This window comes from Sylvia atricapilla, chromosome 19, assembly GCF_009819655.1.
Source record: "Sylvia atricapilla isolate bSylAtr1 chromosome 19, bSylAtr1.pri, whole genome shotgun sequence".
In the NCBI taxonomy this organism is placed as follows: domain Eukaryota; kingdom Metazoa; phylum Chordata; class Aves; order Passeriformes; family Sylviidae; genus Sylvia; species Sylvia atricapilla.
The window spans coordinates 3,627,004-3,650,828 of NC_089158.1; the positions used below are offsets into that span (position 1 = coordinate 3,627,004).

The 23,825-nt window shown below is 52.3% G+C and overlaps 3 protein-coding genes across 4 annotated transcripts in view; 1 reads left to right on the forward strand and 2 right to left on the reverse strand.

The window, feature by feature from the left end:
* The first annotated feature begins 2,290 nt into the window (after window positions 1–2,290).
* Window positions 2,291–4,443, forward strand: TUBB4B (tubulin beta 4B class IVb). 2 transcript variants are annotated; one of them, XM_066332510.1, is made up of 4 exons: window positions 2,291–2,437; window positions 2,524–2,632; window positions 2,711–2,821; window positions 3,236–4,443. In XM_066332510.1, the coding sequence occupies exons 1-4, from the start codon at window positions 2,381–2,383 to the stop codon at window positions 4,294–4,296; spliced, it is 1,338 nt and encodes a 445-aa protein (XP_066188607.1). In that variant the 5' UTR covers window positions 2,291–2,380; the 3' UTR covers window positions 4,297–4,443. The 2 variants fall into 2 exon arrangements, with proteins under 2 accessions (XP_066188607.1, XP_066188606.1); XM_066332509.1 differs by having other exon boundaries at window positions 2,524–2,821.
* Window positions 4,434–18,146, reverse strand: CIMIP2A (ciliary microtubule inner protein 2A). Its single transcript, XM_066333064.1, has 8 exons — window positions 18,091–18,146; window positions 14,646–14,815; window positions 10,888–11,063; window positions 10,534–10,707; window positions 9,449–9,551; window positions 8,183–8,277; window positions 6,152–6,269; window positions 4,434–4,522 (listed from the first exon to the last, which is right to left on the reverse strand). The coding sequence occupies exons 1-8, from the start codon at window positions 18,144–18,146 to the stop codon at window positions 4,434–4,436; spliced, it is 981 nt and encodes a 326-aa protein (XP_066189161.1).
* Window positions 18,147–21,151: 3,005 nt separating this feature from the next.
* LOC136369605 (discoidin domain-containing receptor 2-like) overlaps window positions 21,152–23,825 on the reverse strand; it is a 58,313-nt gene continuing 55,639 nt past the window's right edge. Inside the window, exon 17 of the mRNA XM_066332524.1 lies at window positions 21,152–23,436. Within this exon, the coding sequence (XP_066188621.1) occupies window positions 23,296–23,436 (141 nt within the window). The 3' untranslated portion in view covers window positions 21,152–23,295. The remainder of the gene's footprint in view (window positions 23,437–23,825) is intronic.

Consider the following 23,825-nt stretch of genomic DNA (forward strand, 5'->3'; position numbering starts at 1 on the left):
AGAAAGAAGCCAGGATTCCTTTTGTACATTACTCTGAAGAGATGGCATCACATCCTGCAGGAAAAGCTGTCTTTACTGATTAGCACAGCCTTGTGTGAAATCTTGAGCAAATCTTACCCAGATTCATCCTGGCTGCCTTTGGTACCTAAATGATGCTGCAGTTTTTGGAATTGGTCCCTTCAAACACCATCACAGAGAACAGAGAGGTGTTGTCAGAGGACTGGTCAGAGCTGGAGTGGGCCAAGCCAGCCCTTTCCACTGATTCCAGTGTGAACACTATTCAATCAATGCCTGTAATTAGTGGGATAAATCTGGACCCTAATGCCTGTGCATTACTCAGCTATCTCAAAGGGAACTGCAGAAATCTCCTGCATTCCGGCTGCGGATGTGAAGGATGAGCTGTGTGTGTCTCACCAGACACCTTGGAGGCTGACACAGGCCTTTCCCAGGACCCTCTCAGGTCACTCCTGATGCTCTGGGGCTCCTCAAAGGCTCTCTGGGGCTGCTCCAAATGTTCCTGGATTCCTTCCAGCACCTCTGCAAGAGTATGTTGTTTATATGCCAGAAATATCGATCGTCATAACCTTTATACTAAGCTACCAGAGTCCATTCAACCTCCAGCCAAAGCCTTCACGGGGCTTCTATATCCTGCCATCTCCTCACCTGACCCAGCCATAGGATTGGATTATTGTTATCCAGGCACAGATTCCAGCATGTGTACAAGCCGTTTGTGTGTCACACAGAGCTGGCCTGTGTCAGCAGAATCGAGGTCACGGCTGTGTTTGCCTCAGCCCACCCCACGGCAAGGCAGCACGATGAGGCTCCCTGCCTTGGGAGCTCCATTAGGAGCTTCTTTCAAATGTTTGCTACAGTATGAAAGAAGAAGAGATGCTGGGACTTGTAGACCCAGCTGGCAGCACAATGAATACATACAACCATAAAAAGATTCTGCTGAAACAATAATCAAATACGCTTAATAAAACTATGACCAATGGATGCAGTGTCTGGGCAAGAATGTGCTCACAAAGCTGGGAGGTAGAATAAGGGACAAGGGAAGGCGAGGGTGGTATTTATCCAGCACGGCGTCTCTGGCTGCCTCATGACAGGGCTGCAGCACCCACACGCAGCCCAGGATGGAGGTGTCCATGTAAGGGAGCCTTGGTCGGCAACATCTGCCTCAGATCCCCCCACATCACAGGGGCCTCTACAGCGCTGCCACTGCAAGGCTCAGAGCAGCCCTAAGCCCTCACAGCAGCCAGACCTCCCGAACCTCCCCAGTCCCCTCACAGCTGCCAGGGCCCCTCTCCGCCCTCACACTTCCCTCACAGCCCTCCGAGCCCTTACGGCAGCCCCAAGCCCTCACAGATCCTCGAGCCCCGCTGCCAACCTCCCGAGCCTTTAGGATTCCCCGAGCCCTGACAGGAGCCAGGCTCCCTGAGCCCTCAGAGCCCCCATTTCAGCCTCCCAAGCCCTCAGAGCCCCCTCTCAGCCTCCCGAGCCCTCAGAGCCCCCTCTCAGCCCCCCGAGCCCTCAGAGCCCCCTCTCAGCCTCCCGAGCCCTCACACTCCCCTCACCCGCCCGCCCCAGCCCCTTCCCGCCACCTGCCCGCGCTGTCGCCATGACAACCCCCGCGCGCGGCCCCGCCACCCTCGGGCGGGGCCGCGCGCCAGAAACTGCTGGAACGTCGCTGCAGCCCGCGCGTGCGCGCGCGGGGTCCTACCCCCACCCGCCGCGGCGCTGCGGCGCCGGCTGGAGCAGGAAAGGGGGACGGGCAGGGAAGGAAGCGGGGAGACCTGCCTGGAGGAACGGAGGCGAGGGGTGGGGGGAAAGCGCTGGGGACCCGCGGGGAACCCGCCCTGTCCCGCAGTGAGGAGGAGGCGCCGCCTCCGCTGCGCTAAGCGCGCACTCGGGTCCGTGAATGGGCGGCTGCGGCGGCCACCGCCCAGAGCCCGCTGCGGAGTCACTGCGACGGTTACCAGGGCACTTCCTCCTCCGCCAATCAAACGGCGTTAGCTCATCCCCCAGGGCCGGCAGCCAATGGGCTTCGACATCAATCATTCAATTGGGCCAATCGGGAACGCCGTGAGCGAAGTGGGGCGGGCACTCGCGGCTCCCGGTTGCCTAACTGTAAAGCTAACAGACAGGCGGGCGGGGTGAACAGAAGCTATCGGCTTGAGTGACAGCGGCGCAGCCAATCAGATTCTCTTCTTTGTAGAGCCTCGCTATAAACATCCAATCATTGCTGCGAGTGGCTGCCTGGGCGGGGAGAAGGCGGCTGCGCGCGCATTCCGCTGCTATATAAGGGCTGGCGGTTGCCTCACGCAGTCAGTCGGTTGGGGGAAGGCTGGGGTCGTAGAAAGCGCTTGAAATCGCCGCCATCATGAGGGAGATCGTGCACCTGCAGGCCGGGCAGTGCGGGAACCAGATCGGAGCCAAGGTCCGGGCGGGGAAAGAGGGCGCGGGGGCAGGAGGGGAGTGCGCCCGGTCCGGCGCGGCCGCCGCTGACGCGCTTCTCTTTGGCAGTTCTGGGAGGTGATCAGCGACGAGCATGGTATCGACCCCACCGGCACCTACCATGGGGACAGCGACCTGCAGCTGGAGCGCATCAATGTCTACTACAACGAGGCCACAGGTAGGGCCCGGACCCGCCCCCCTAGGCCCCCCCCGGCTCCCCCCCGGCGCGGTAGTCACGGCTCTCCCTGTGTTGCAGGCGGCAAGTACGTGCCCCGCGCCGTGCTGGTGGATCTGGAGCCCGGCACCATGGACTCGGTGCGCTCCGGGCCCTTCGGGCAGATATTCAGGCCAGACAACTTCGTGTTCGGTGAGTGCGCGGGGGCGGGAGGAGCCGCGGGGTGGGGCGGGCAGGGCACTGCGGGGCTGCCCCGCCGCACATGCTCTGAGGGACCGGCCCGGACGGGGCTAATCCTGGCGTGGAATACCGGGATTGCGGCTGGGAGCAGCTCCGAGGTGGCACCAGAGGTCGTTGCTCTTCCGATTTTTCGTTACCGCCTCTGTGCGTGCCACCGGGAGAAATGGAGTGGCTGCTGTATCATTGATAATTAATGTTTTGCCTGTGTCTGCCAAGCCACTGCAGAGGTGCTTGTGTGAAACCACAACCCTGCCTGCGCTCGATAAGATGAAAGCTTTCATGGAGCCTGATGCTCTTAAGCCTTGCTTGCAAGCAGTAAGCAGGAAGCAGTGACCGTAATCTAATACGAAAATGGCTCTTTTCCAGGTCAGAGCGGAGCAGGAAACAACTGGGCAAAGGGCCATTATACGGAAGGTGCTGAATTAGTCGATTCTGTGTTAGATGTTGTGAGAAAGGAGGCAGAAAGCTGTGATTGTCTCCAGGGCTTTCAGCTTACTCATTCCCTGGGTGGTGGCACAGGCTCTGGCATGGGTACCCTTCTCATCAGCAAAATCCGTGAGGAGTACCCAGACCGAATTATGAATACTTTCAGTGTGGTGCCCTCCCCTAAAGTGTCAGATACTGTAGTAGAGCCCTACAACGCCACGCTGTCGGTGCACCAGCTGGTGGAGAACACGGACGAGACGTACTGTATCGATAACGAGGCGCTGTACGACATTTGCTTCAGAACACTGAAGTTAACGACCCCCACCTACGGTGATCTGAACCACCTCGTGTCTGCCACCATGAGCGGTGTCACCACCTGCCTGCGGTTCCCGGGCCAGCTCAACGCTGACCTGCGGAAGCTGGCGGTGAACATGGTTCCCTTCCCACGTCTGCACTTTTTCATGCCTGGTTTTGCCCCGCTCACGAGCCGTGGGAGCCAGCAGTACCGGGCTCTAACCGTGCCAGAGCTCACCCAGCAGATGTTCGATGCCAAGAACATGATGGCGGCGTGTGACCCTCGTCACGGCCGCTATCTGACAGTGGCCGCCGTCTTTAGGGGCCGCATGTCCATGAAAGAGGTGGATGAGCAGATGCTAAACGTTCAGAACAAAAACAGCAGCTATTTTGTTGAGTGGATCCCTAATAACGTTAAGACAGCAGTCTGTGACATTCCACCTCGCGGCCTCAAAATGTCTGCCACCTTCATTGGCAACAGCACGGCCATCCAGGAGCTGTTCAAACGCATTTCTGAGCAGTTCACTGCGATGTTCCGCAGAAAGGCTTTCCTGCACTGGTACACAGGTGAGGGCATGGACGAGATGGAGTTCACAGAGGCTGAGAGCAACATGAACGACCTGGTCTCTGAGTACCAGCAGTACCAGGATGCCACAGCTGAGGAGGAGGGAGAGTTCGAGGAGGAGGCTGAGGAGGAGGCAGAGTAAAGCTATGCAGTTGGCACACCTGTAAATTTTGTTTAAAGTTGTATGAACTCTCTCATTCAAAAGTTCTGTTTGTGTTGTGTTATTATTGCTGTTTCCGAGTCACTCTCAATGCTGTACAGGCACCATTAAAGCAGTTTTCACAGTGCACGTCCCCGTCTCCTCTGTTCCCACCGGTACGATTCCCGTGTGCCATCCCCGTAAGTGAGCCCACAGATGTCCTGCAGGTCTGCAAGAGAAAAACAATGGGCTTGGCACGAGCTCTGCCACCTTGTCCATGGCAACCACCTTTCTCCCCTGCCCTCTGCCAGGTGATGCCTGTTGTGTCACTGGCACAGTGGCAGTCCTGTTCTGCCGGTGTGGGGACTGAAAAGATTCCCTGTTACAATCAGGTACTGGTGGAGGGGGGCACATTTAACAGGGAGGGTGGAATTAACTCCAAGCTGTATCTAAATTTAGGGACCTGCCTGCAGCCCGTTGCAGCCTGGCCTGGCAGGAGCTGAGCCAGGGGCCACAGGAGGTTTGAGCTGCCTGGGCCACAGAGCTGCCACCCAGCCCTGGGTGTTGCTGCAGCAGCTGAGCTGCTCCACTGCAGCTCCTCAGCACTGCAAACCCAGCAGGGAGCCCTGGCCCCAGGCTGCTGGGCACAGCTGTGACAGGTGACACCGGAGCTGTCCCATCCACAGCCCTTCTGCAGTGATTTCAAAAATCACAGTAGAGGATTTGATAAGCTGGTGTTGGTGCAGCCTCTGCTTTTGCAGTGAGCTGGACACCTGACAAGTGTCTGACACTGGTTTGTCTCATGAAAACCCTGTATTAACAGCAGGTTTTTACAATGGAACCAGTTCATAGGTTCGGTGTTACTGCGAGTGACAAAGCTGTCACCGAGGAGCTGGACAGAAGGGAGCCGGCTCCTTCCCTGCTGGAGAAATTCAGTTCAGCATTCTACATTATAACTGCTTTTGTTTAAAGGTTTTCTGCCTTAATTAATTTTCTCCACCCAGAGCTGGACTGGTTGGAGCAGTTAAAACTGTGCTGACTGGTGGCTCCAGAGGCAGGGAAGTGGGAATGTCTGCAGGAGCAGGGCCCAGTGTCAGACCTGCCCTCAACATTCTACTCTCTGGGCCCAACCTCCCCATCAGCCACAGCCAGGAGAGTTGTTTTCCCACTCTTTCAGTCCTGCCATATTTTATGTCTTCTCCCATTTTCTCCCTCTGCACTGCAGCAAGGACAAGCAATGAGTTCAGTTCTTCCCAGCTGAGCTCCAAGATTTCCCACCCACATTACTGAGCTGTGACCAAATACAGCAACGCATTAGTTGCTGATTTGTTGAGATTTTTTAGCCTGGTACGTTTATGCTTTCAGGTGCATGGACACACCTTCCCCTTACACACAGAATTCCTCCAGAACTCTCCTTTTAGGCAGCTCAAGACGTCACAGGGCTCAGGTAGGGACCTGTCTTGATGGCAAGAGCCATTACCCTACGTGTTTTGTGCTTTCTCCACCCCTACATACCATCTACCTTTTCCTTTTTATCAGACTTCAAGCTTTTTAGAACAAATCCCTTTCCTGACAAGTGACAGGTGGGATGTCACTGAGCCTCCCCTGTCTCGGCAGGGGATGGTGGCTGGAAATGTGAAGCCTGGGAGAGGCTGGCAGTGGGAATGCTGGGCTGTCCTGAGGCCAAAGCATGGCAGAGTTCCACCACCTCGGCACAGGCCACAAAAAACCCTTCTACCTATGTGGAACTGGAATCTCAGTGATTGTTTGCTTCTATGCCACTCCAGCCAGCAATAGCACTACTTAACCCAGTAATTAGTATTAGTGACTTTCGTTTTCACTCCGCCGATGAACTCACGTGGTACGTGGCCTGCGTAGGTAGGTATGAGTCCAGCACGGCTGTAAATTTTGGTGTCTGGCCAGTGTGTCAGCGGGAATCTCGTGCCCAACGTATAAGGTGGATTTCTCTCCAAAAGCTGGAAAATAAAACAAAAAAACCCCACAACAACATGGAACGGTTTATTTTAAAACACACTATTTTTACCAAAGTCATGTGCTTTGACTCTGCATTATATAAAATATTTAAGCCAACATAAAGCAATTCTGTTTCCAGTCCTGCTTTCTTCTAATTAAGAGCTACATTGCATTGTCCCTTTTTCCACTCCATAAATTTTTCTCCTGGCAGGTGTTGGCAGCAGTCCCTGCCAGCTCATCCCCCGTGCCCACAGCATGGCTTGGGTGCTGTCCTTGGGATCGCTGCAGACCAGGCTGCAGAGATTTATTCCCTTGGGGATCATCCCCAGGTCCCAAAGGCCTCGTGCTCCTGCTCTGCTGTCCCTGGAGCTGGGCCTGCTCCTGTGCTGTGGTTGTTTGAGTTTGACCTCCTTTGGGTTTCCATGAGTCCCACCAACAGGATTAGCCTGGAATCCCCCGGCCAGGAAGAACAGGAAGGCTTTGGGAGTGTTAACTGAAGAAAAGTGTGAATCATCTCCTGCCCTCTGAGGCTGGACACAGGCGAGGGGCTGGGCAGCAGGGTGGGTGTCACAGCTGGGTGTCACAGCTCTGTAGCCACACAACCCCAAAGGTGTCCCTGGAGCTTGGGATGCAGAGAGGGGATGTGGGTCACGGAGCCCTTTGTGCCTGGGATGGAGCCCAGGCTGTGGCTCCTCGAGAGGATTTTTGCTGTGCCTGCTGCAGGCAGTGAGCAGTGATCCATGGCACATCTGTAACCGAGGATGACAACGATTTAGGGCAGGAGATTAGTGGCTTGAAGTCAGAAGCCATCTTAGCTAGAAATGTGCTGTGATTCTCCCTTCAGTGTATCTGCTCCAGCGCTGCCAGCCCGGGCTCGGCTGAATCCCGCGGCGGACGGACACATCCCCGGCTGACTCACGGCATGACAGGCGTGTCTGCAGGCACCAGGGGCAGAAAGCCTTGGCAAACAGCACAGCCAGGGATAAACGCCCGGGTTTTGTTCTCTTTGCTCCATTTCAATCCCGAATCACGGCAGCAGGGAAGGAGATGGAAGCCGAGAAATGCATTTCATCCAAAGCACGCCGCTGCTCTCCCCGCTGACTCTCTTCTGCCCAGCTGATTTCTCTGAGCTGGGAATCCTCAGTCTTGGGCGTTTTTCCTACATCAGCCCCATCCGCTCGGGGCTGAAGGCACGGCAGTGTGTCCCGGGGAGCAGGAGGGGCTGGGATGTCTCAGCCTGTATTTAACGCGCTGATCCGCTGGACCAGCGAGGCTGCTGAGTCCCGGGGATCTCTGCATCCAAGGATCTCACGCCATCCTGGGGGCAGGGAGGGACGTGTAGCTCTGAATGCAAACTATCCGCTGCTGCGGGAGGGATGTCGTTCTCCCGTGCCGGGGGATTATGTGTCATTGTATGGGAGCTCTTACAGCAAGGGGACAACAGCTTTTCAGGGGGGATATTTCTGTATCTTTCCCAAAAGGAAGAGAAAGAAGGTCGAGATTCCTTTAAGAACAAATTGTGTTAGGAAAGGAAAAAGCCTTACAACCAATTAAAAGACATATCACAGGAAGCTACCAGCACTGCCAACCAGACAGAGAAGATGTATTCCATAAGGGAAGTGCACATAGTTGCATCCTGTATTTCTGCACCCAGAGCAACATTTTAACAGCCACTCTTGGCCCAGCCCTCAATAGGTTTCCTTAATCCTTTTATGAACTCATTTACCCTCCTTTAATGTCCCAAGGAAACAAGTTACAGAATTTAATTGCTGGTGTTTTTTTCAGTGTTACCTAACAGAGTTTGATTTTGCTTGTGCTTGTACCCCAGTTCTAATCCGACTACTGACAATTGAGGTACATCAGCATTATGCACATTCTTATTTTCAATAATCTATAATAATAATCTCTAATCTACCTGGCGTCGGTCAAATTCCTTCATGGCTTTGTTCACAGATGGGATGAAGGTCATGCCGACGGTGTCAGCAATGCAGGGGATGAATCCAGCATACCCTTTGGATGGAGGCAAAGGAGATCATTTTCTTCTTGAGAACAATACAATGATCATTTAAAGATCAACCACTCTGAGAGTGGAGGAGCCTGGGATGGATATAAAACCTTAAAGTACAGGAAGGAAAAATTAATCTGTTTAAATTGTAAAATTAATTTCTTACATGTGAGGTATCCTCTCTGAAAGAGGTTTTTGTCCTTATGATTCCCAAGGAAAACACAGTGGCCTGAACTGATTTTTGTTGGATGGCATGTGGTATGGAAAAACCATTGCATTATCTAAGTCCTTTTTTGTGGGGGGGGGGGGTTAGGTTTTTTGTTTTGTTTTGTTTTTTTACATCTATAGCTCTTTCATGTTTTCTCCCAATTTAATATGCCATCAGGGGCTAACAACAGGATGTCCAACCTTTTTTCCTCATCTGCTCTGCCCATCCAACAAATCCCCACAACAGAAACTTTATAAAGTCTAAAACTACATAAAACCTAGCGAGGTAGAACCTAAAAGCAGCCCAAACTCTCTGTTTCCAAAGGAATGCTTTGGAGAGAGAAATTTGTCTTCTTCACCCTAAAGCACGGGCACTCTCTCATTTTAACTGAATCCCTGTATTGCTGTGATCCAGTGCAGAGGGAAGGATCCCTGCACTCACACATTCTCTCTTCACAGAGTGAAGGATCCCTGCAGTAAGATTGAGGGGGGAGCTGAGCCCATCATCCTTTGTAGCTCTCCTGCTGACAGGAATGTCCCCCCAGAGCAAGGGAGAAGTTATAGAACACCCCTTGTAGGACAGAGTTTATGCCTTCATGATGGTGCCATACACCCCTGTGTGTGGATTTGGTGATTCAGGAAAACATCTGATTTCTAAGAGATGAAAAACCACCCCAGTAGAGTGGGGCAGAGCCCAGGGACCAGCTCTCCTCACTCTCTGGAGCTTGGCCTCAAAGCTGCAGGGAACAAGGTGGTTCCTGAATCCCACTGCCCATGGGCACAGAGTGACATCCACAGGGTGACAGCATCCCAAAGAAATGCCCTTGCTGGGAGAGCAGCAGGGATGTTTTCCTGCCCAAACAAGCTGGAGCCACTGGGCAATGCCATGAGGTTTCCCCATGGGGGAGAAGCGTCACATAATTTCCTCAGAGGTGGCCTGGTCCTGCACGTGCCCTCCCTGTGTTTTACCTATGGTGACTTTCTGTTGGATGGCATTTGGGACAGGCAGCACTGGCAATGTGTAATCTGCTGTTGCCCCTCCTGGCAGTGTCACACCTCCAGTTTCTAGCTGCTACAAACAAAAAGAGAAATGAAATAAAGCATCAGTAAAACTCGCTTCTTCCCTCGGCTCCACTGCTTAAATCACTGCCAGGACCTGGGAATGGCAACTGCTATTTCCAGTTCTTTCCAGCTTTACACTAACAGCTACCCCAGTGATTTGTGGGAAAGTCAAATTACAAGAGGAGCAGGTAGCAGACCTAGAACGGGTTTGCAAAATCCCCACGGAGAGCAAGGGGAGCTTTGGGCACTGAGCTCCTGTGCAAATCTGTTTCTGAGGGTAAGAAGCAGGAATGTCCCTTCTTGGGATTTACATCCAAGGCAGCTTTTGACTCCATGCGTCAAACCTCTAATCTCTGCCTTCAGAGGATTTGCAGAGCTATGGCTGCAGGAATGTGACAAAGGCTGTTGCTAGCTCCGGATGTAATAAAAGGTTTCTTAAAAATTAATAAATATAATCTAAAAAAATTAAAAACCCATAAAATGTGTTGGTCTGGAGAGATATTTGGCTGTGCTGTGCCAACAGCCACCAGCTCCACAGGCAAATCCCAGTACTGATGTTCAAAGGAGAGGTAATGATGGTGAGAAATTCAGGTGGGGGCAGACACAGGGTCCAAAACCCAACCAAAGGTGCTGGAACTGCTCTCTTTATGGGAGGAGGAGGAGGAGGAGCAGGAAGAGGAGGAGGAAGGCAGCACCAGGGCTCCAAGGACACCCTAAGGAAGCACAAGCCCGGCTGCCCAGCACAGCATAACACAACTTCAGGGACTAGGATTGAAGCCAAACCCACCCAAATGAGAAATTAAGCCTTTTTGATTGGGAAGTGTAATTAACAACCAAAACCATTTCCTGAAGATGGAGTAGATTTGCTGCTGCTGGAAACATTTGTGTTTCTGATCTTTCTCTACACAAACTCTTTGTGCCCTTGGCACTCACACTCATGTGAAATTCTCTCCTCACACCCACCACCCCCAAGCGCCCCCAGGGCCACTTACCGTTTTGCTCCCTCCGTAGTTACACTGGGCTGTTCCTGCACAGTTACACCGGCCTGTTGTTGCACAGTTACACTGGCCTGTTCCAATCATTCTTCCCAGGACACCAGCCAGGGGCGGCTTGGCCACCTCCCTCTCCATGTCCTCGGCCGCGGGGTGCACGGCCAGTCCCCACCGCTGCTCCGGGGGCAGCCAGCTCTGCTGGGCACCAGGCACGGCCGTGCCAGGGGGGCACTGCCACTGCCTGGGGTCCATGGGGGTCATCATCTGCTCCTGGGGCAGCCAGCTCTTCCTGAGACTGGACACAGCAATGCCCGAGGGGGACTGCCACTGCCTGGAGTCCGTGTGGCTCATCACCTGCTCCTGGGGCAGCCAGGTCTGCTGGGCAGCGGGCACAGCCGTGCCAGGGGCGCCCTGCCACTGCCTGGGGTCCATGTGGGTCATCATTGGCTCCTCGGGCACCGGCGTGGTGACAGGCTGTGGCCCCAGGGGGATCTCAGGAGGCCTTTCGATGGGCTGGTAGGTGACATATCCTGAAGGACAGACACTGAGTTAGGGGATAGGCATGGCCCAAAGAGGTTGAGGGATTCCTGTTATCCCAGTGCTCCTCCGGGGGATGGGAAGGAGCCTGGAGGTCAGTGGTGTAGAGTCAGAACAGCTCGACTTGGAAGAGACCACAAGGATCTGCTCCATGCACGTCCCATGGCTGTGTCCTCAGCCCCAGCAATAAACCAGCCTGTACAGAAAACCAGCGCAAATCCAAGTTAAATAACATTTATTCCAACTGTCATCTAAACAGTAAAATATCACCAGGCAAGTTAAAAAGGAATAGAGGGAAAAAACCCTCAATCCTTAATTCCACGTGGCTGTGTCAGCCCACCCCAAGCACAGCCCCCTCAGAGGAATTCTTGCTCTGGCACTGTTGCTGCTCATCGAGGAAAGGATCTGCTGGAAAAAACACTGGCTGGAAAAAAATTACCTTACATCCAGCAAATGCTAAATATCTCCACTGTGGATGAGGGACAGAGCCCTGTGATTTGAGATTCTGCAGGGACAGCTGAGCTTGACAACTTTTGTCTGGTTTCCCCTTAAAAATGGCCCATGATGTGGCTCCCCAGGTGCCCCAGCCCCATGTGATCCCCAGGCTGAGGCATTTTCTCTTCCTCAGTGCCAGCAGTGAAGTTCCTTTTCTCCCTCCTCTGTAGTTCCAGAGAAAGATCACTCCTCCACCCCAGCCACCTTCTCCTTACTGGAAAACTCTTACTATGTCAGCCCTGTCTTTTTAAAACAAACCAAATGCCTGCCATTTTTGTGCTCACAGGTCATTTTTTTCCAGGTCATTACAGCCTTCCTCTGAGCTCCCCTTGGGAGCACATCTGCATCCCAGGGCTGAGCCCGGGGAATGAGGCACCGTCTTCCAGCAGGGGCTCCATCTGCAGACAGTCCGTTCATCTGCAGTGCTGGATTAGTGCTGGACTCATTAGAGGTTTTTTCCAGGCTGAACGATTCCATGATTTCTGCAAATCTGCAGAAATCAGAAAAATCTGCCCTTTTCTCCATGAGTATAAACTTTTGGTGGGCATTTAGGTATGCAGTCTGTACACAATAATGTATATATATCCTGTATACAAATTTACGAAATATATATAATATGCTCTATGCAACTGAATTATCAAGTGTCCAGGCAGGCACCAAAATAAAGAAAAATCTTTGATTAAAACGATTTTTCAGTCCAATGTGCAAATTTTAAGGCAGGTTTATTTTCACTTCATTGTTAATAAGAATGTTGAATCTACTCTTTCTCCCACACGCCAAAGGAAAAGGTTGATCTGTACTTGAGAAATCCATGTGAGCTCCTTTTTATGACCCTGGAGTTTGCAAACTGATTGATCCTGAAAGGCTGCACAGTGAGGCATGAAATGAAAAGCCAGGAGAGCATAGTGCTTTTGATTTGAGTAAATATCCACATTTTCAGGTCAGGTTCCTGGGGAGCGACTGCCTGCACTCTTGGCCTGTGCCACAACCAGTTCCAGCATGGATGAAGGATAATTCAGCACATCCCTGGCTGATCTCATGGAACCACAGAATATCCTGAGCTGAAAGTGACCCACCAGGATCATCCCAGCCCCTGTCCCTGCCCAGAGCCCACCAATCCCACCCTGGGCATCCCTGGCAGCGCTGGCCAAACGCTCCTGGAGCTCTGGCAGCCTCGGGGCCGTGCCCATTCCCTGGGGAGCCTGGGCAGTGCCAGCACCCTCTGGGGGAAGAACCTTTCCCTCATCTCCAACCTAAACTCCCCTGACAGAGCTCCAGCCCTTCCCTGGTCACCAGAAGGAAGAGATCCCCAACAGCAGAGCCTGATTTCACTTCCAGCAAGAAAACAAATGGGATTCAACTGACAGAAACCAGCAAAGTGTCCATCAATGAGACTTTATCAAAGCCAGACTTCCAGAGAAAAATCTTAAGACCAAGTTTGCTAAAGGCAGCCACAGACCTGACCCTGCTATGAGCTCTTTGATCACCATCACATAAAACACCCAGAAGGACACCAGGTAGCACCTGGGGAGGGTTTAAGGGCTTGCACAGGACCAGCTGGACAGCAGGAGCTGTTGGTGACCTTATCAGCATAGCCAGGGGTGGTTCTTCAGGACCTCGCTAACAAGCAGCAAACATGAGCTCTGGCGTTGGCAAGAGGGGAGAACCAGAAAAATGAGACAGCAACTCAGTCAACTGGTTAGTTGGGTCTGTCCAAGCTGTATTTTAGACCAAGGAAATGCAAATTCAAATCTCCAGGAATGAAACCTGTAAACACCACCTGTAGTGGAGGCCTGGATCCTGGAAAACAGGGCCAGGAGGAGCAGAGAGGCCACAAGTTTGCAAGACGCTGCCCGACACAAATTCCCAATGAGAAATGAGAAAGTAACACTTTGGCATGGCCATCTCCAGGGAAATAAAGACCCAGATGCCACTTGGGCGCATTACCCCTGTGTTCAGCCTGGAGGAAACTCACTCCCACTGCCCAGGGCAGCCACAACAGCCACGGCTCAGCCATGGCAGGGGACATGGCAAATGTGTCCCCAAAGGATGGCACGTCCCCATGGGCTGATCAGGGTCACAGGGCAGCCCTGCTGTGCCTGCTTTGGGGCTGCTCAGCAGGGACCAGGCACTCTGCCCAAAGGGCTGGACTTGGGAGGAGATTCCTGCAAATTCCCAGTGTTGGGAATCCACATGAGCCTGTCTCAGTGTTCCATGGAGGAGATGGGGCCTGTTAGCAAAGTGGGAAAGGGAAAGGAGGGAAAGGAGGGAAAGGAGGGAAAGGAAGGAAAGGAGGGAAAGGAGGGAAAGGAGGGAAAGGAGGGAAAGGAGGGAAAGGAGGGAAAGGAGGGAAAGGAGGGAAAGGAGGGAAAGGAGGGAAAGGAGGGAAAGGAGGGAAAGGAGGGAAAGGAGGGAAAGGAGGGAAAGGAGGGAAAGGAGGGAAAGGAGGGAAAGGAGGGAAAGGAGGAAAAAGGAGGAAAAAGGAGGAAAAGGAGGGAAAGAGAAAGCACAGGAGATCTTCTGCTGAGCTGAGGAGGAGCAGCAAGGAGCAAAATCAATGCCAAGCTGTCAGTGCTCAGAGCAGACTGAGTTCTGCACCAGGCAGGTGAGGTAGGAGACCAGACCTTCCCCAAAAAGATGGATTTTAGCCTGTGGAACTGTGCTGGGTTTGACTTTATAGCAGCTTTATAGCAGCTAATACAGGCCCTGTTTAGGATTTGTGAGCAGGCAGCTGTATGGGGTTTAGTTGCCAGCCAGGGTTAAACCACAACAGGAATCCTGGAAGAACTGGGGAGTGAGTTAATGATGTGCCATAAAATCACTTCTCTTCATCTAACTGAAGATAACCTGGGAACTGAAACTCCTCTGCACAACACGAGAATCTCCATCCCCATGAGCTGAGGCCAAGAGCTCCAACTCCTCACTCTGCTGCTCCCCAGGTGTCAGTGCTCCTACAGCAGAGCTGTGATTGCTCCAAGGAAAACATCCCATTTGATCCAGCAGCCTCCCCAGGACAGGGGGGCACAGACCCCACTGCTGGTAATTAACACTGTGCTCATTAGCAGGGTCCATTTGCTCACCTGGATGATCGATCTGGTAACGGAGCTCGAGGAGGTTTTCCTTGCTGTCCAGTGGTGCCAGCAGGGAGCGAGGGCTCTTACTGACGGTGGGGTCTAGCAGCAATTTGTGGGTGGTTCTGCCATAGGTGTCCCCAAACCTAAAGGTGAACTGAGGAACGTAGCCCCCATAGCTGAGGAGGAAACCAACAAGGAGCCATCACTGAGATGGCAGTGGGAGATATCCACTGGTGGGGTCATCATGGAATATCCCAGACTGGTTTGGGCTGGAAGGGACCTCCCCACCCTGCCAGGGAATGATTCTTTCCCAATATCCCATCCAGCCCTGCCCTCTGGCAGTGCAAATCTGCTGCAGAGCGTTTGTACCCGGGAAAGGCCCTGTCCAGGAGCCCAGGGAAGGTGATGGATGGGATGAGCCCAGGTGGAGCAGCAGCACAGGGGGAGAACTGAGACCACAGGAGTGGTTACACGGGAGGCCAGGAGGGAGTGTCTGCGTTCCACATGTGTGTGCTCCTCTGGCAGCATGAAAACTGGCTCATCAGTTCACAGGCATGTACAGGCACAGGCCTTTGGTTCGTGGAGAAACATGGGATGAGGAGCAGCTCCTGTGGATGGGAACACTCCCAGCACAGCCTGGGCTGCATTGGCTTTGGCAGCACCAACAACCACAATCCCCCAGGTAAAACACCATTTTCAGTACAGTGTGCCTCAGTGGTGTGCCTCTCTGCAGTGCCTCTCTGCTGTGACACACTGTGAGTAACTGAGAAAATCCCAGTGCCTCTTGTTCAGTATTGAAACTCAAAAATCAGAATAATTCCTCACTTGCACCCTCCTCTCTCTGCTCACAGTGAGGAGTGGGCCCAGGATGATGAGCCCAAGAGGGGGACACAGGGAAGGTGGTCAGTCCCAGGAACAAACACAGCTCTGTTTTTTTGGGATCTCTCCACTGCCCAATCCCTGGGATGAGCACTATGACTTGTTGGTGGCCAAGGGCAGGGCAGGTGCTGGAGCTCTGGCTCTGCTCCGAGTCACCATGAGAAACTCGAGCTGTTCCAGTCTCAGATTTCCTAATGGTGATGTTATTCCAGCCCTGAAGAAAGGTAGAGCAGCCAGTTGCAATGGACTGACAGAAACATTCCATCAATGAGCCCAGCATGGACCCAGGGATAAAGCCAGATGATGCATGAGGATCATAAGATGATGAGTAAGTACTTTCCCTTCCAAATGGTTTAAACAACAGCGAGCAGAGCTGTGCATTTACTCCTGGCAGGTTTCCCCGCTCTGCATGCAGGATTCCTCCCTGGCAGCCGCTGGAGCAGCTCCGTGGCTCATCCCCAGGGATTCTCAATGAGTCTTGCAACACGGCTGATAAAACTGAGCAAGGGCACAAATGACACAGCCCAAATAATTACAGGAGGGCTGGAGGGACTTTGATCCTGGACAAAATAATGGCTGGGCTGAGAAAGTGCTCTGTTCCTCTGCAGTGAACCACGAGGCCACCTGAGCCAGTCAGTCTGGGAGCACCAGAAGGGATCTGCCACCAAGGGTGTTACAAGTGCTGCTGGTAAAAGCCTGGGGAAGGAATCAGCCTCAGCAGGGCTGTTTGTGCCCCTGTGCCGGGGTGTTGATGGAGGATCCCGTTTTGGGGATCCCTGTTTGGGGGCTGAGGCTGGTGAGCAGTGAAAACCTGCTGGCCTGGGGCTGAGCCCATCTCAGCCTTCCTTGCTCTGCCCTATCTCCTCCATCACCACTCCCAGGCTGCCACCCAAACCTGCTCTGCCTCCCTGGTCGCCAGAAAAGCCTTGGCCCTGGGCCCATCCTCACTTGTCTCCAAACCCTTCCCAGCTCTGCAGAGCCAGGCTGTGTCCTGTGCCCAGCATTCATGGACTGAACCCTTCCCTGTCACTGAGACCTCCCCAAGCCATCCCACTCATTGGGTTCAGGCTTCCCAGTACTCTGGAGCACTGCGGTGGCTTTTCAGACTCCTGCTGTGACCATTGCCTGACCTGAGTGACAACAACGTGCTCTGGTGCATGTCTGTAAGCTCACTGGCACAGGGACACCTGGGGACATCCTGGGCACAAATCCTCCTCCTGTGACACCTCAGTGCAGGGCTCTGTTGGTGATGCCCTTCAGGCAGCTCCTCCTCACCCTCAGCACCCAAAGCAGATGCAAAGCAGCACCCACGGGGGTTCAGGGGGTGCCCCGAGCCTGCACAGCACCCACAGAAACAGCAGTAGGATTTGCTTACTCCTCCTGCCTCCAGAGGTTAAAGCAGCTCCAGAGAGAAGCAGCCCCAGCTGCTGTGTCCACACCAGGGCTTGGAGCTGCTCCTGAAGGAGCTGCAGGCAGGCAGGGCTGATCAAGGGAAGGGGTTGAGGCTTTGAGGCTGCAATCCCAGCCACAGCTCCCTCCTTGCTGTCCCTCGTCTTTCCCAAGCCGCTGCCAGCACAGCTTTGATGGTGCACGTGGGATGTCACAGCAGATGGCCACAGCAATGCAGAAATGAGTCAAAACCCCTCAGCCTCAGAGCTTGTGTAAGTGGGAAGGTACAGGCTCAGTGATGGAAGTCCTGTCTGTCACTGTAAGGGGAAGGGCTGATTCCCTCATCACGGCAGGAACAGCCCTCAGGAAAAGTGCTCCACCCTCTCTCTATGGCCGGGATCTGCCTCTCCAAACCTGCCCTGCACCACGGCACGTGGCTGGCATTCCCTGTCCAGGGCTCACAGCCTGCTTCACCTCAGCCTGGGCTGATCTCAGGGATTTCATACCCACAGCAGCTGCTTTCCCTTGGGGGCCACCCAGCCCTTCTCACCCTCTTTACACTTCCCAGACCAGGAGTCACCACAGGACCTCACAGAGTCTTAATTCACAGTAAATCCCTTATTCCTCCCATTCATATCTTACCTTCTCCCCTGTAACTCATTGCCTCATATCCTGGGTTTCTTCTTTCCAAGCCTTTACAGGAGAGTGTCACAAAGAGCTTTGGAAAGAAATCCAGCTACTTACGGAGTAGATCACAAGACTTCCCAGTCCCTGACCCAGCAACAGGACAGGGCTCCAGCTCAGTGACCAGAGGGTGTCACATCTGTACAACCATTCAGTCAAAGGAGACTCCCAAAACTCCTTGATGCAAATATCAATATTAAGACAGTTTGGAAGCTGAACCCTGCCCAATAGCTTTGGTGAACTTGGCAGCTTAAAAGAAAGGGGAAAAAGGGGGGGAAAGAACCATTTTGGCTTTGCTCTCCATGTGCTACGGCATGGTCTGTAGCTCTACCCTTCTGTAAGGTGCTGCTTCTCCTGGAGCTCTCTCTTGTTTAGAGCATGGTTATATGGAATATTGAATAGTGTCTTTAAAAAAAAGCCAGAACATCCTGAGTGATAAATACTCCTGATCCCAATCAGAGCCACTTGCATTGGAGATGGATGTTTTGGATGAACTTACCCAGGAATGTAGTAGGGGTTTTGAGGGAAGATGCAGTGTCCCTTGAAGCCTGCCATGATGTTAAATCTCGTGGTGGGGAGGGGGGCAGGAGACACAGCTCAGTGCAGTCACCAGGGGAGCCTCTGTGATGTCAGCACCCAGCAGGTTCCACCCACAGCCTCTCCTGGACACAGCTGGCTCTTTCCCCACCTGGAAGTTTTGGATGAGCACAGGAATCTCGCAGCCTTTGCCAGGCTCCCAGCCCTGCAGACAGCGTGCCAGATGCTCCCCGTGAGTGGCCCCAGCACAAAGACGTGTCCGTGGTCCCCACCCCACAGACTCTGTAGAGCCTGGCTGTGCCTGTCCCCAGGCCATGTCCTGCTGCCATCACGGACAGCTCCAGGATGTCCTGGGCTGCTGTGGAAGCTCAGCCATCCCTCCTGTGCCCACTCCTCACTGCCACCAGCCTGGCTGAGGGTGGTGGGATGATCCTTCACAGCCTGATTCCTGCAGGATAAAGGGTGTTCCCACCCCTAACATCACATGGCCACATTGCCACATTGCCTTGCAGCTGCTGGGTTTCTCCCTGCCCAGCTGAAGGCAGGCCCAGAACAGAGGCTCCTGTTTACTGAACAGCCCAGGGACAGTTGGGGTTGGAAGGGACCATAGAAGTCACCTTGTCCCACCCCCAGCCATGGGCAGGGACACCTCCCACTGTCCCAGGTCACTCCCAGCCCCAATGTCCAGCCTGGCCTTGGGCACTGCCAGGGATCCAGGGGCAGCCACAGCTGCTCTGGGCACCCTGTGCCAGCCCTGCCCACCCTGCCAGGGAACAATTCCTGCCCAATCTCCCACCCAGCCCTGCCCTCCTTCATCTCAAGGCTATTCCCCCTTGTCCCTCCATGCCCTCATGCAGCTCCTGTACATTGAGTTGATCAGCTCACAGATCTTTGGGAGGAAAAACATGGAATACTTTCCATGTGATCTTAGAACTGGTCACTGATACAGTTTAAACTTCTTGCATATGTGGTATTTGAATTAAAAATTAAGTATTTATGAACATGCTTGGCTTTTAGACATCTCACTGAGCTGAGTGTTTTCAGCCCTTCAAAAAGTATATATAACTTGTGAAGTTGAAAATTATTAACTTCTTTCTCCCTAAATTCCTCTCCCAGCTGACTGGACTTGCAATTGGAACTGCAGCCATGCTGCTACTTGAAGTAGTTACTCTGTTTGTCATATACGGGATAATGAGACTATCTAATTATGAAGTACTCACTACGTAAGTTTTCAAACCAGTTTTTCCATCAATCTTGAGTCTTTTTGTAATTTTCTGTGGTAGTTGTGTGCTGTAGAGGTGTGGCTCTTGCAGGACAACAGCTTTAAAGGATGGAGCACTTGTGTTGATTCACTTCCTCAGGTCTGAACTCAGAATTGTCACATGCAGGACCTGGAGGTTTAATTTCTTTGGTGTATGAGCAGTGTCAGCCTCAGGACCAGTTGTAAATCATGGAGATGTTTTCAGCCCTGCTGTGATTTCACTGTCACAGGAAGGAGAAAAGATTGAATTAGAGGTTTCCTTCAGGAGACGAAAACTCCCCAACCTTTCTGTGTGTTTGGAGACCCTTTATCTGCTCTGGGGCTGAGGAAGAAGCCCAAGGCAGCCCTGCCTTGGTGTGGCCTGGCCAGAGCTGGGGAATGAGGGATGCCAGGGTGGTTTAAATTCCAAACACTGCCCACAGGAGCTGTTCTGGAGGCAGCAAAGTCCCCAAGCTGTGCTCAGGTGGTTTCCCAGCTTCTGAAGGTGGTTTCTGATGGGATGCTTCTGTTTCAGAACAACTTCAGCCACATGTGCCTCAGTAGAGGTTTCCAAGAGCAACAAAGTGAATTTTGAGGGGCAGATCATGAGGAAGATGAGGGCACCTGGCACAGGGGGAGGGAAGGAAAGATTAAAATCCGGTTTGGGAGGTGTAAAGTTTGAAATACTTCACTTGCTGAGCCTGGCCCAAGTCCTTCAACTTAGAAAATCTCACTGGGATTTTTTGGATGTTTCAGAATTTCTGCGGTACTGACTGGACTGCTGATGGAGCAGCTGTAGCTTCTCTTTCTGGCCAAACCTTTCCTCTTTCAAGAATATTTGCAGCCAATGAAGGCAGAAATAAATCAATGAATATCTGACTCTTGTATGGAATTGATTAAATGTATGGAATTGATTAAATATCCCAGAATCTCAGACTGGTTTGGGTTGGAAGGGACCTTAAATCATCTTGTTCCACTATCCCAGGTTGCCCCAAGCCTCATCCAACCTGGCCTTGGGGACACTTCCAGGGTTGGGGCACCCACAGATGCTCTGGGCCACCTGTTGAATATCTGAGGGTTGTTCTTACCTGTTCAGGTTCCTAATTTCCCTCAAGCTTATGTCTGAGAAGATCACAATGCTGCTTTGACTCCTGCCCTTGGTGCCTAAACTGAGAGATCTGGTATTTTCAGCCTTTCTAAAATGCATTAGAGTTTGCCCAAATACCCGAGCTCTGTTCAGAGTGGGTGGCTCTGGCAGGGGACAATGGCTCAGCACAGAGGGGCACAGTGAGAGCCCAAGAGGCAAAGGGCACAGGATGCAAAGGAAAGGCCCACCAGGGAACAAGTTCTTCATGGACATGGAGCAGTTCTGGGATGGGGTCAGGGATGGCATCTCCAACCTTGGAAATCTTCAAAGCCCAGAGCACCCCAAGGGAACTTTGAAATCAGCTCAGCTTTAAGTGGACAGGTTGATAAGGGACCTACAAAGGCTCCTCCCAGCCCAAAGCATCTGGTTTTAACACTGAGATGAAAAAGCTGCTTATTGAAATGCAGCACCAACCCCAGGACCATCCAGGCCCCACCAGCATAAGGGGATTTGGGCTGGCACCTTTCCAGCATTTCCAGAAACTCCCTTCAAAACTCTTCTTTTAATGGTCTGTGGCTGCTCCCTCCAAACCCAGGGGTCACAGTCCCTGAAGAGCTCCTGAACAACCACACCAAAATGTCAGTTCTCGGGGCAGACACAGACACCTGGGTGCATAAAAAGAAGTGCAAAATTCACTTTTGTCAAGGTTATCATTAGAATTTATTGATATGAGACAAACTTTGTATGTCACCATGTCAATGGAGGAACAGCATGTTCAGATGTCACAGAGGCACAGGGACACTCCACACCCTGGGAGCTCCCAGCTCTGGAGCACAGGAGACCACACACATGGCTGGTGGCACTGGGGACAATTCCTGGGGCAGGAATGCTCCAGAAATACCTTGGCTGAGTGGTTTACCAGACAACAGCACCCAGCAGGCTGCAGCAGGGACCTGCTGGCTCTGACTCCCACAGGGAAGGGCAGCTCACCCCAAGCCCCTCCAGTCACAGGGTGGGGAAAAAGAAAACCTGTTTGGGGGTGAGATTCCAGAAATCCCTGCAGAGAGATGAGAGCACTTGGGCCTCCTGGTGCCTCAGCCCTAAAGGGGCTCAGAGGAGCAGCTGGGGTGGGGACACACCCGCAGCAGGACAGCCCAGGCATGGCTGGAGCCTTCCCAAGGAGCAGACACAGCCATGCCATGCTCCAGCCTGGCATCTGCCCATTCAGAAGCAGAGTTTTTCTTTTAGCACAATTATCCCTGTGCTGTAACCACTCAGACATTCCCCTCTCAGCAGTGCCCTCTTGCAGCACAGCCAGCCAGTCATCTATGCTTGTGGCTAAGATGAAAATGATCTTTATAATCTTTACTGGAAATACATTTTATGTTGGATTCTACTTTAAAAAAAAAAAAAAAAAGCCAAGTGCTGAGCTTTCATCTTCTCTCAGCTTATGAAATATTTGGTTTGGTCCTAAGTGTCTTGCTAAATGATTAGAGAGGGAATAGCAGAGTATTCCCCAGGCACCTGGTAAATCCACAATGGATTTATTGTAGAAACACACTGAATTCTCTAACTCACTCCAAATGGATTTCAGAGCCCTCTAAAACCCTCCAGAGAATGAGCTGTTCGTGACAGGACACACAAAAAGCAACCCCAAGTTCAATGAGTAACCAGCCCCGCACTGAGATAAAGGACAGGCCACAGCAGGGGACGTGCCAGCCCAGCCCTGGGGACTGGTGTGACACAGCAGTGACAGAGCCTGGCACCAACCTGCTGCACACCTGGAGAGGAACCTCTGGCTCCAGACACACACCTGTGTGCTCCTCCTGTCCCTCTCGTGGGAGCTGTGACAAGTGACAAAGAGGGTTCTGCTCTCAGCCACCCGGTTCCACCAAATCTAAGTTCCCTCTCACACATAACAGCATTGATTTAGAGATCTCATATTGATGGGTAATCATACAGGATTAATTGCACATCAGTCCATTGTGGCTACAAGTTCATTAGGTTAATAAATCTACATAGTGACAGTAGTACAGTATCAGCTACTTCTCAATACAAACTCCCTACCCTAACCTTAATTTGTCGGTCAGAGGAAGACCTTCTAACACAGTGACTTCCCAATGACCTTTAACATTCATTTAAAAATCATTTTTTCTAAAAAACAAAACAAAACAAAAAAATCCAGTGTGGGGAAAATGCACATATATAACCAAAGCAGTGCTTAACAACCACAGGAAAACAGAACATCATCTTGGACTCTTGTTTCAGCATCTTCGGTGGACCCTGGCAGTGTCACTCCCAAAGGGTTCCCAAATGCTCCGTCAGTTCCCAAGTCCATTAAACCATTTCCCAGCTCCAGATGTTTCTGGCCTCTCACCATTGTCTGTAGCAAGAGCACACAGAAACACTTGCTCATGTGCACAAGACTTCCATCAGATTCCATGGAATAGCTCCAGAAGGCTGCAGGCTTTCCTTCCAGAAACCTGTTCTCAAGTGGCAGCACTCTCACCGACCGGCGCCTTCTCTTCCAGCCAGGAGAGAGCTCCAAGTCCCTCCAAGTTTCACTCATTCCTTTTGCCCAAAGGTGTATGGGCATCCAATAAAACCCCTCTCACAGTATTCCCAGGAAATGATTCAGAAGAGGAGATGATTTTTTTCAACCAAATGAGATCCTCTGGTCCTGTGTGTCAGACCATGGCCAAGAGAATGAGCAGCTGCCATGGACGTCCCAACTGAAATAGGGCCCAGTCAGGGAGGGGAGCGAGGTGGCCTGACTGTGAGGGACAGGCAAAGAGACCCCAAAGTCACTCTGTTCTCGACACTTGGCCTCTTCCCTGGAGTCAAATGTTTGATTCCATTTGCTCTAGCAGGAACAGGTGGATCATGTCAAAAGTGGGACGATCTTTGATATCCCTGCTCCAGCATTTCAGCATCAGGTCAAACACAGGGTTAGGGCACAGAGGAGTCTGGGAGAGATAGATCTGAAAGGAAGAGAGTCACACTATTTCAGTAGGGTTCTCACAAAAGAACGGAACCTTTACCTAACACCAAAGGACAGTTTCATTCCAAGTTTGCAAGACACAGCCACCATGCAGTGTTTGGAATCCCTCCAGCCCCAGTCTGGCACTGGAGTCTGGACAGAGCCTCTCAAACAGCACCACGGACACTTTGCCAACTGGTCTGATGAGCTGGTCACAAAACAAGCCTTTGTCTCCTAGAAAACATGAATGCTTCTGAGGGATTTGTCTTCCAGGAGACAGCAAAACACAAACCAAAACCAAATTTACCACAATAAAATCCAAGTACTTTCAACTCACCGCAGACAGCCCATGAGGCTTTCTAAGCATCGTGACAGCTTGTTAGCAGAGAC